Genomic DNA, 12,675 nt, shown 5'->3' with positions numbered 1-12,675 from the left:
TTACACGCAAACTCTTCAATCTTAATTAAATATGGTGGAAATTCATTAATATGTCAAATTCATAAATTAATTTGTTTAATATGGAATAAAGAAGAAATCCCTCAACAGTGGAAAGAATCCATAATTGTTCCTGTGTTTAAAAAAGGTGATAAAATGAACTGCAGTAATTACCGTGGAATTTCTCTACTCTCAACAACATACAAAATATTGTCTAACATTCTTTTAACAAGACTAACCCCATATGCTAATGAAATTATAGGTGATTATCAATGTGGATTTAAACGTAACCGATCAACTACAGATCAAATTTTTCACATCAGACAGACACTTGAAAAAAAGTGGGAATATAATCAAAATGTCCATCAGCTATTCATTGATTTCAAAAAAGCATATGATTCGGTCAAAAGAGATAAATTATATAATATATTAGTAGAGTTTGGAATACCTAAGAAGCTTGTTAGTATGATAAAAATATGCACCAGTGAAACAGAAAGTAAAATTCGTGTGGGTAATAATATGTCTGACAAATTTACAATTCATGATGGGTTAAAACAAGGAGATGCATTATCTCCATTGCTCTTTAATTTTGCCTTAGAATATGCTGTTAGGAAGGTAAAAGAAACTAAAGAAGGACTAAAATTAAATGGTGTGACTCAGTTGTTAGCATATGCAGATGATGTAGACTTACTGGGGGATGATGTGAATACAATTAAGAATAATGCAAAAATATTTTTCAAAACTGCTAAAGAGATAGGTTTGGAAGTTAACAAAGAGATAACTAAATATACGCTTACAGGCCGAAACCAAGTGTTAGGTAATAATCAAAATCTAATTATTGATAACAACTCGTTTGAACCAGTTTCCAAATTCAAATACTTAGGAGTAATATTAACAAATGAAAATTATATTAAATAGGAAATAAAAAGTAGGCTTAATTCAGGAAATGCATGTCACTTCTCTCTTCATAAACTTTTGTCTTCTCGTTTAATATCTAAGAAACTAAAAGTTAAAATATACAAAACAGTAATTTTGCCTGTAGTATTATATGGGTGTGAAACTTGGTCCCTTACATTGAAAGGGGAACATAAATTGAGAGTATTTGAAAATAAGATCCTTAGGAAAATATTTGGACCTAAAAGGGATGAGGAGACAGGTGAGTGGAGAAGGTTACATAATTTAGAACTACATAATTTGTACTCATGTCCAGATATTATTAGAATAATTAAATCAAGAAGACTTAGGTGGGCAGGCCATGTGGCACGAATGGGAGAGGAAAGAGGAGTTTACAGGATTCTTGTTGGGAAACCTGATGGTAAGAGACCTGTCGGAAGGCCAAGACGAAGATGGAGGGACAACGTTGAGATGGACCTAAAGGAAATCGGTAGGGATGGAAAAGAGTATATAGATGTTGCTCAAGATAGGGACAGATGGAAGGCCTGTGTTGCTGCAGCCATGAACCTTCGGGTTTAAGAAGGCTAGAGAGTTAGTTAGTTACACGCAAACTCTAAATGCATCAAATCAAGGTTGATGCATTTTTTGGTGCGTTATTTGACACAGTTCCTACAAACCGATCTCGATTGATGCATTCTACTGCATCAAATGGACCAGCAGATGATGAAAGTATCATTTTTATGGATTTCTCTGTGTAGCATTAGCAGTTTATACACTTCAATGTGTTACTACAGCAAATACACACATACTAGAGTTCTGCACGAAGAGGATTTCGCTCGCGCTCCAAATAGTTCGCACGGACGACACTAGATAGCGTACGGAATCGAGTGCTTCTTCGCTCGAACAGTCAAAACGAGCGGTTTACACTCGAAGCCCATCAATACACGTATAACGTTTGTCTGTGGTAGTGGGCCCTCAAATATGGATCGTGAAGTCAAAGACGGAGTGAAATTGAAACTTGAGTGAACATAGTCATCTTCTCCATATTAAAATTAAAATGTAGTTTTGTCTATCTTACGAATTCAGTGATACAGAAAAATGAAAGAGATGATTGTGGGCTGAAACCAGTGGCGTAGCGTGATTCTATGAAAGGTGTAAGGCTTCCTTAGATAAACCTGATCTGAATATTGGATAAAGAAAACCCAAAGATATTTTAACTAAATAGAATCTATTTGAATGTAAGTCATGCATGGGCATACTCAATTTCGAACACAAAATGCACACACTCTATGTTAACAATAATAGCATATGTATGTATTACTTAATGAAAATTCTCATTTATACTGTAACTCGATCCGACAATCCTTTAGTCTGAACACCTCAATCACGTCGTCGTAGAATCGGGAGTTTCTGGTCAATGTCTTTGGCAGCTCCTTTTCAATGGATATCAGTCGCAATTCAGATTTCCTTGCCTGAGTCTGTGTGCTGCGTTGAAATGTATGAATCCTCTTCAGTGCAGAAAACTACTTTTCCGCCGACGAGCTTGAGGCAGGAACAGTGAGGAAGAATTCTGTTAGTTTGTTCACTTGTTCAACAGCTTCATTCAAATGGGTAGTACGCAAGTTCTCATTAAGTTCAAACACAGTCTTTACTCGATATTCGGCTTCAGAATAAATTACCTGTAGCTCAACTTTCAACTGGTAGCAATTGACAAATTTCGCATACAGCTTAGTTAAGGACACAAACTCTTCTTCTGGAAAGGCCATGTCATATTTTTATTCTTATTATTCTTTTTCTTTCACTAAAAAGCCATTTGTGGGAAATGCGTAGGATACAATTTGCAAATGCAAATGCATTCGAGAATATTACTCATTATCATGGTTACGATATTTGCGCACATTTTGAAAAGCATATCAAGCAACTTAGTCAAAGGAAAAGGTAAAACAAATATGTAAATCATAACGCTAAGTATTACGCTTTTAACATTACGGGCAACTGGGAAGCACGCGCCTAACTTTGCGGGCGCTGCCGGATCTAGGATTGCCAGACATTCCTCTTTTATCTTTAACTTCCCTGCTTCTAATGAAGGTAATATACAACATTAAACCTTCTCTTTGTGAACTTAATAGTTAGTTTACACATTTAAAATGACACTCGTTTTGTTAGCTACACCTTCCGTCAGGCATTGTTGAAACAACGCGGGAATCTATTTTCTTGGTTCTCTTCTGACCGTGCCAAACAGACCAAACAGCGGTGACAGAAATCTCGCCAGATAGCACCCACTCGTAATGCGCATTACAGTGCGTGAGAATCGGGGCGCCCTGTCATTGGTTGAGAAGATACTACGTAAGCAAAAGCACCCGCCATGGGCAAGTCCAAATCATTTCTCCCATTCACCCACACGTAAGTCCTCTCAAGTAGCCTTACAGAGAAACAACTCGAATCAAAACAAGTCCTCAATTGTTTCGTTAAAAGTTCTACTTGCAGTCTGATATTGCTATGTGTGTTCAAGCGATAAATACGGCAATGAAATACGTTTTCTTCAATAATTTCAACTTGTAAGGTGGACACGTGGGCACTACGCCGCTGGCTGAAACTACCAAGACGGATATTTTACATACCGGGTGGCCAGAATTAAAGTTACCCAACTCAGAGCCCTCTGTAGCCTGTTTGAGGCATCGCAGAACTCTGAAATTTGGTGAATCCACTATGCAGACCATGGGGAAGAGATGATGGCGATAAAAAAATAGTTCAATTTTCCGCCACCAGGTTGAAATGGGGCGCTGTACTTCCATGATGGGTTGTAATAATGACGTAAACTGCTCCAGTTGGTTATGGATTTGCCTTTACCTTGCAATAAACGAGACATTACTTTCTCGCAACTTCCAGCCACTAACAAATGGCTTTCTAATTAATAACTCAGCTAAATCACTTAACGTGATTATTTGTACAACCCATCATGGAAGTACAGCGCCACATTTCAACCTGGTGGCGGAAAATTGAACTTTTTTCTTATCGCCATCCTCTTCCCCATGGTCTGCATAGTAAATTCGCCAAATTTCAGAGTTCTACGATGCCTCAAACAGGCTACAGAGGGCTCTGAGTTGGGTAACTTTAATTCTGGCCACCCGGTATATGATTATTGTCAGATTAAAATATTTGATTGCATACACTCGAGGGTGGGAGACTGGAACGAATACGTGGGAGCGAAAGTGGTTCCATTCAGTGCTCTAATATATGCATATTCGTGTCAAGTGACACATTAATTTATTTATTATTGCCTCAGTACTACAGAACTTAAAACAATGTATATGAGGGCAAACTGTTTATTTGCTTAAAATAAACCCACATTCATCACAGAAATATTTTCTTTATTAATGGGACAGGCGGTGGTGGGTGATGAGTGAGTTTGTGTCTATATATATAGGGTAAAAGTTGCAACATGCCGTGAAGGCATATGGGGATGGGGGGTGGGAGTTGGGTGGAGGTAGGGCTCCACACATTCACAATCTCGGCCATTTGATGGAGGTGATTTGTAATAATACAAGGTTATACACTCACCAAGTCTATTCTGGAATTCCTTCTCGAGCTCGTTGACGAAGACAGACTCCCTGACGAGGCCGGTGCCAAAAGACGCCATGATCTCAGAGATCTTGGCCCATTCCTCCTGCTCGTCAAACGGACTAAGGATGGACAAGGACTGCGTCTTGTCAGAGCCCCGCGACGACCTCTTCCCGCCGGCCCCGTCGTCCAGGTCCTCGTTCGCAGCTTCCTGCCCGACGTTCTCGTAGACGTTCTTCAGCCGCCGAAGTGTCTTTGGCCGCTCCGCCGACCGACCGGTGCCATCGGGAGCTGGTGTCGTCGATCCTTTGAATAGCCCTGGAACGGTAGGAAATTCATGTCCATCAGTTCATTTTCAATTCCCAAGTATCGGCATTCAGTACAATACAAACATAAGAGAAGAAAGGAGAATTATCTCTTGTACATTGCCGTACATAAAGACAGGGTCTTCTCTGAATGGGGGTCTGGTGAAGGGGCACACAGCTGCTAACAGTCACTAAATCTAATTGCTAGTAGCTCTAAATCTGGCGCTCCTAGTCCAACAATTCCTAACCTACTATTCCGCTTAGTTCTAATAATGCACATGTGGTTAGTTTATGAGGGCCAGGTTTAGAGCTCTTAACATTTAGTTTTAGTGACTGTTAGCAGCTGGATGTGCTCCGCATCCGACCCCTCTGAATGGTCCCTTACGCAGGGGTGGAAACTAGGGATGGGCAGATAACGAATCCTAATGGATACGGACAGGGCCGGATTAAGACCAAATTGGGCCCGATGCTGCATCTTCGGTGAATAATAAACACGACGATGTTATAGTTACGTCACAGCGCAAAGAATAATAATAACTGTGTAATAAGTAACGCTGTGTCTAAGCGTTCGAAATTGGGGCTCCAAACTTCATTCTGATATGTATTTTCAGGTTAATATAGCAAAAGAAAACTGTTCAGATTTCGGAAAATTCTCGTGTTTTCATCTGGGCCTAATGCTACAGCATCAATAGTACCCACACGGATATCAGATCCTAATGCGTACGGATATCGGATCCAGGATTTTATTCAAGAAGGACACGAATTCGAAGGTTCTTACTCAAAAGGTCAAAATTACTTACTTAAGTGACCAAAAATATCACCAAAAATTTACCAAATTCTGACCAATTTCATTGCAGCAAAATGATAAATGCATTTTAAAAGCGAAACTGGAATTTGCATTCCAAATATTTTTATGTGGTATCCAACATTCCCACACACTGTTAGACGATACCGTAAACTTACAATATTCTACCGTTAACATTTAACAGTATGTCTGTTAATTTACAAAAACCCAGATTCAACCGTTGTTTTCGTTACGTATCTTAGCTGTCAACGAAGGCCATAAAAGGCCTAACAAATTAAGAGGAACTGAATTTTAGCTGGTGTTTAGATACCATTACAGTGAATACTTTCACAAAAGTTCAGAAGTTCAGCAGTTATAAGCGAATTTCCAAGAACGTGTGATTTTGATATTGGGGGCGCAGAGAGGTCTTTTGTGAAAAAGCTCCCTCTAACAGTATCTAAACACCAGCTAAAATGCAGCTTTCCTCTAATATGCGTCAAAACTATCTTCCCAATCAGTTAAGGTACTAATTAAGCATATTATTTTCATGCAGTAATTTGCCATATGAGTGTGGGTGTGTGGAAATCCGCATTCATATCGCCACTTCCCTGTGCTGTGGCTGGAATGAGAACTAAACATGGAATCGTCAACCGTTTGGAATATGAATCTCTCTCTCTCTTTCTCGAGAGAGAGAGAGAGAAAGAGAGAGAGAAAGAGAGAGAAAGAGAGAGAGAGAGAGAGAGAGAGAGAGAGAACACATTGATACATGAGGAAAAAAATCAAATTTAAATCTGAATATTTCATCCTGCATAACGATAGATAATGATTATAAATTTCATTGTGTGCATCATAAATATACTTTTTAAAACTGCATCATTAAAAATTACACAAATTATGGTTAACTATGTCCTAGCAGTTAATGCCATCAAAAAGGTCAAGGCCATTTTTTTACGCTATTTGGATGGCAGAGAAAGTTGACGGTCTTGGAGCATCGTTTCTCCAGTCAACTTATTACAACATTGTTAAGATACCTGTTCATACAAGATACCGATTTGTAAAAATATTTTACTCAGGGCATGCGTTCCACTAGAACAAATGCTGCTAAATAAATAAAATAACTTATTTTGTTAATTCTTAAAAGTTATTTTGTTATTTTCGATTTTGCTCTTTTCATTGTTGACGATTTCAGCGTAAAATGGCCATTTGCGCTCAATAAATAAATAAATATCATCTCTGCTTCTCATGAAACAGACCATGAGCACCACTTTTACAATACCTGAACGAGGGGGCGCCAGAGAATTAAACGAATGAGTGCCTACCTGTAACAAACCCATGTAACACCTTTGCTCATTATCCTGCATGCAAGCCTTTGCAGAGTAGTTTTTGCACCTACCCCCTAATACTAAACAACCTGAATAGGTTAGGAATTTCCTGCCGCAAATCCGCACGCCCCGCTTGAAACCGCTAAGCCAACCCAAACTCGCACCCCTTCCCCTCTTATTTGGACCTTCTGCTAAGCACCTTCCTTCAAGCTCATCATTCTTTAATGTATGCAACCTCATTAGCTTACAAGTGTTGCGGCTGAGCTCACATTCCACGTCCGCGAAAAGCCCATCATCTCGTCCATGCGAGACTAATTAACTTGAGAGGCATTTCACCGTCGTCGGAGTTGTTTTATTCCTGAATATACGAGGGCGATTATCAGAGGCAGGAAACTAACCTTCCTCCCTTTCTTTTGGCCTTACTGTGCGTTGTCTCGCGTTGCCGGTTCGTGCTGCGCAGTTGTTTAACGAGGGACGAGCCAACTCAGCTTATTTCCGCGGTTTTTATCGCAAGGTAAGCGTCGAATAGGGTTTGGCGTTTGCAGACGTGCACTCTAGCGCCCACCTTCAACGACGAACAGCGAGGGTGGAGCTATTGGTGCCCAAGTACACTGAAAACTGACCGCAACAAAGCCACGTGTGCTTAATCACGATCTTGTCGTATTCGTGATGAAATATACAAGCAACTGATTGGTATGGTTACATAAATCAAGTTTTCTGTGACGTCAGAGAGATGGCGGTCATCAGCACGTTTCCGGACAGATTGCTTTGGCGTAGAGGTCCAATCGCTTGGCCTCCTCGGTCGGCGGATATTAACCCCATTCTACATTTATATTATCCAATGGGGGTATACTATAATCGAGCATATCCAGTAACGTGTCAGGGGAGGTTGATGAGGTTTTCAGTCCTAATTGGTTCTACCACAGATAAAGTTCTACGTTGGTAAAAATAAAAAAAAACAATTGATAAATATGTGATTTGTGATTCAGTTTATTTTACTTCGCGTTTTGTGTCTCTTGGCTAATTTTCGAAGATGGGGATGAGTGATGAAATGATGAAATTGATGAATGGACATTCACAAACAACCAAGCCCCACCGGGATTCGATACCGGGGCCCTTGGCGTCGCAGCGCGATGTGATAACCACTCGGCCACAGGGTCGGGCAGTTGATAAATATGATGAAAAGTTACTTAACGCGTCGGCGGAAATAAACACCATTCTACTTTTATATTATCCAAAGGGAATATAATATGTAGGGATGTTCTCAGCCCTAAATTATCCTACTTTGGTACACAAAAATCAGTTGAGAAATATGGTAAAAAGTTAGGATATGCAAGACTCCCTTTTTACGATATACATGGGCACTCCTTCCTCCTCTTCTCGTAGAAAGGGTGCTACTGCATATTCGAAGCCTGAAATACTTATTTGTATTCTTGTCTGTGAATTTCCTCTTTCTTTTAGGTTAATCGCGACGATTTGGATGAACGTTAATCAAATTGAATTGATGAAAAGAAAAAAATAGAAGGAGCACACAGACCGAAACTCGAATCCTGAATCTTCGTCGGGATATTACGAATCGAGCACTCAGCCATCGAGGCGTCCACAAAGCAGTAAAAACCAGCGCTACACGGGTCTATGCTCGAACATCGTACGCCCTACAAAAGAATTCACGTTCAAATACTAAGGTTTGAGTTCTAAGTCCACTTTATGCACAGATAGTATACCCTGTCTCAGGACTCTCCGGAGCAACGTCACGCATTGGTAGGGAAGGAGGGAATGTGAGTGGGCGGAGCGAAGTTGGGCGCGCTGCGGCAAACGGATGTCGCGTTGCCCCTACTTTCCATTCGCATGCTCCACATATCCTTGGGATACAGTATAGGATAATTTGGACTAGACCTAAAGTTTAAAGTGGGATCCGAACCGGTATCGACCCCAGGACCCTTCTATTACAAGGCTAGTGAGATTTACGTAACGTCACAAAAGACAGTCGAAATTAACATATGGGGTGCAACAATAATGGCCAGGAACGTTAAAATGACATGCCGGTAACCTTAGTTGTTTCAGAGCATGCAAATTTATTAAATATGAATTATCACGTGGAAATTATAAAAGAGAAGTTGACATGTTTGTTTTGTTGTTAGAAATTTGTATATTCCGATTTTTGAAACGTTCTCATTCAAAATGGATAACAAATTCTTAAGATCAATGCACAATACGAGGTGTGGCTAGAAAGAAACCGGAATGATGTTGCTGTTGACAAACGGCAAGCGCGTCATGGTCAAGCGGTGCATGAGTGTATAACGTGATATCCTGCCTATCGACTGTGTGATTTCCCAGGGTGCGCGGCGCTCAGTTCCGCTGTAGCTTGTCGACGAAGTGAACCGTACATCTGTGCTCCGTCGGAAAAATGTTAAGTGTGAAAGTATAACAGCGTATCAATGTGAAGTTTCTTATGAAACTCGGAAAATCCGTCACAGAAACTTATGGTTTGTTGAAGGAAGTATACAGAGATGAGTGTTTATCACGCACGCAAGTGTTTGAGTGGTTTCAAAGGTTTAAAGAGGGACGAGAAGTGATCGCGGACGACTCGCGTCCTGGACAGCATTGCACGTCGAAAACGGAATCAAACATTGCAAATGTCGGTGAATTGATTCGAGAGGATCGTCACTTCAGTATTCGAGCTATTGAAAAACAACCAACATTATTACATTAAGGTGCTGACGACCCTTCGTGAGCGAGTAAGAAGACGTCGACCTGATTTGTGGAAAAGCAAGTCATGGATTTTTCATCTCAGGACAATGCTCCTGTCCATACGGCATTGTCAGTCAAGGCGTTTTTGGCCAAGCATGGGATCACAGTGTTAGAACATCCACCCTATTCGCCGGGTATCACTCCGTGCTACTTTTTTTTATTCCCAAAGATCATATCAGCACTGAAAAAAAAAACAGATTTATGACTGTAGAACCTGTGAAAACAAAAGCGACGGAAGTCATGAACATGGTTTCAGAAAATGATTTCCAGCACTGCTTCCAGAAATGGAAGATTCGTATGGAGCGGCGTATTGATAGTTCAGGGGAGTACTTTGAAGGGGATAATGTTCGTATTTTACAAAATTATCAATAAAAGATTTTGTAGCAACAGTCTGTTTTTTTTTCTAGCCACACCTCGTATTTCCATGGAAATGCGAAAACTGCAAAAGGGTCTAATGTGCGTTCGTATTTTGTATTTTTCTTATTTTACGTCACTTTTCTGACACTTCTAGCTAACCACGATGGTGAATCGTGATGGAGCAATATCGATGGAGGAATGTCAACAAAAACTCCTACGTCCAGTACGGAACTGGATCCAGTAATTTTCGGTGGCGATACCGTGCGATTACAAAACAAATTTGACAATGAAGTTTCATGTCAGTCGTAAAGATGACGACAATAAAGCGGAACTCAAAGAGAAATATCGATGACAACTACAAGAGTTGGACATGATGTACTGACTTCCAATCACATTACCGAAACCGTTAGACCTAAAAGTTTGCTTTTACGTTTCATCTGCAGACAACGGTTGTCAAGACGTATATCCGGTATTTTATCTGGAGCGTATTACGCAACCTTACAACGGCAAGAATATTTATACTGTGCATGGCATCAGAATTATCAAGAAAATCACGTCGTTTTATTTGTACGAGAAGACGTTATCAATTTCAATCTCCAGAAACTATGTTCACGGAGAAGAATGTAGCTAACGTAAAGCTCTTTCAATAGCAACATTTTTATAAAAACAGATTACGTCTTCAAGAACATTACGCAGCATTGCTGACGTTTTTAATTTTTATCCATGAGCATCACATTGTGAAACACAATGAAAAATTGTGAATGGGTAATCCTTAACTCTGCCGTTCGGTGTTTGTCCCATCGTCGTTCACAACCCCTGTTGAGCTCAAAAATAGCTTTGTGACTATTGTAGAGACTGTTACAAAAACGGCGAAAGAGAGAATTGATTGATTGATTGATTTTGTGTTTTAAGTCCACTTTATGCACATTAAGGCTAATCAGGACTGGACCTACAGTTTAAAGTGGGATCCGAACCACTATGTGCCTCCACCGGGTTCGAACCCGGAACCCCTTGATTACAAGGCAATGACGCTACCACTGCGCCATCGGGGAGGCCCAAAGAGAATTGACTATCATTTAGAAGTTGTTCTGTGTAACTATGAGAAGCCATGCAGAGTACTCGTAAGATAATAATAAAACTTGGGAGATTTCCTTGTACGGTTGCTTGTATTTGCAAATTTCGAAAAACATAGTCGGAAATCCGATGAATTATTTTGAACACCGCTGTATTTATACTCCTTGTGCTTCAAAAGTCATGAATGGGACCGATTTTAGACAGAAGTATTTCCTATTAACATTTTTACTAGCATAAATGCTAAGAAATGCTTCCAAAAGTATTCCACCATATTTAAAAGCAGACGATACTTTACAGAGAAGCATCTCATGTAATGGGCTTCCGCGTAGCCAAGCGCTCTTGCTCTTGATGCGAGCGCTCCCGAGTTCGATCCCCGGTGCGTGCCCCCAAAATTTCGGCGTTGAACAAGCGTCGTAAAGACAATTGGGAAGCTACTTGTAAAGAAGAACTAGCGGACTCGCGTCACGAAAGCCAGAAAAACAGTGGCGATGAGACCCGATGATCAATTTAATCATGTCATCACTCATCCCCATATTCGCAAATTAGCCAAAAATGGCACAAGAAGGGAAGTCAAATAAAGCAAATCACCTTTAATACTAACCAATAAGTTTAAAGAGGAAGATATGTAATTTGTTTGATTTGGTTAACTTTATTTAGCTTTTCTATCACTTTTGGCAAATAGCGAAGATGAGGATGAGTGATGACAGGATGAAATTGCTTAAGGAACACTCACAAAGAACACCCATGCCCAGGTCGGGATTCGAACCCGGGACTTCTGGCGTCGTAGCGCCACGGACGCCGGAAATAGATGTAATTTAAAAGAGAAAATTATTACCTAATTAATGTTATATCATGTAAACAAACTGAAACTCTACACATTTTTTTTTGCATTATTAAGTAGCTATCGACCTTGATATTTCTGTTCATGTGCCAGTGCCCGGTTTTTACAGTTGAAACAAAATGTATTCTATCATACGTGTACTGCATGTGCTACAAAGTATATATTTAAGAAGCGTCATTTACTTGTACCTAAAACAGTTTCGTATGAAGCTTTCCTCCTCTCGGGTGAATAACTATATTTTATTTTAAAAAATGTGAAGTGATGCACAGTCCCACGATTAGAACTACCTATGTGACGTAGAGCTCGCTTCTGACTGGTTATGCTACGCGAGATGCCAAGAAAAATAGGACCGATCCTATCTGTGAATTACTCCATTGAATATGGTATTGCATCAAAATTTCTCCATGTTACACAGTAGAATTCGATCGTAGCAGAAATATTAAGAAAATGTTCTCGTCTGAAGCAGGTCTAAGTATGAAATTGCTGAAAACAATGTTCGTCTCTACAAAAAACATTGACCTTGTTCCCCTGCGCCATAAACAGATGGTAAGTGCAAGGATATTGTTACATATGGTCTGCCACACTGACTCACGTAGCATCTCATGTGGGTATAGAACATCTGTTCCTTGCAGCACGCTGGGAAGCAATATTTCTTAGACAGTGTTGCTATATGACAGGAAATATATCTTGGTGCAGATGATACTTGTTCTACATTTTAGATTCCAGCTTTTAGATGTGGGAAATACATTTTTCCCTTTATTTGTGACCCTCAAAACAATCCAAAACCTA

The 12,675-nt window shown here is 40.0% G+C and overlaps 1 protein-coding gene across 2 annotated transcripts in view; it reads right to left on the bottom strand.

Moving 5' to 3' along the window:
• The window catches only part of LOC145988628 (ankyrin repeat and SAM domain-containing protein 1A-like), a 200,706-nt gene that overhangs the window by 37,264 nt on the left and 150,767 nt on the right, over positions 1-12,675 (bottom strand). For both annotated transcript variants that reach the window (XM_083123652.1, XM_083123653.1), the window contains exon 11: positions 4,453-4,770. In XM_083123652.1, coding sequence (XP_082979778.1) covers positions 4,453-4,770 — 318 coding nt within the window. The remainder of the gene's footprint in view (positions 1-4,452; positions 4,771-12,675) is intronic.

This window comes from Lepisma saccharinum, chromosome 6 (assembly GCF_977018435.1).
Source record: "Lepisma saccharinum chromosome 6, izLepSacc3.1, whole genome shotgun sequence".
Taxonomy (NCBI): domain Eukaryota; kingdom Metazoa; phylum Arthropoda; class Insecta; order Zygentoma; family Lepismatidae; genus Lepisma; species Lepisma saccharinum.
Note: the sequence above shows the minus strand (reverse complement) of the source record. Positions and strands in the feature narration are given on the sequence as shown.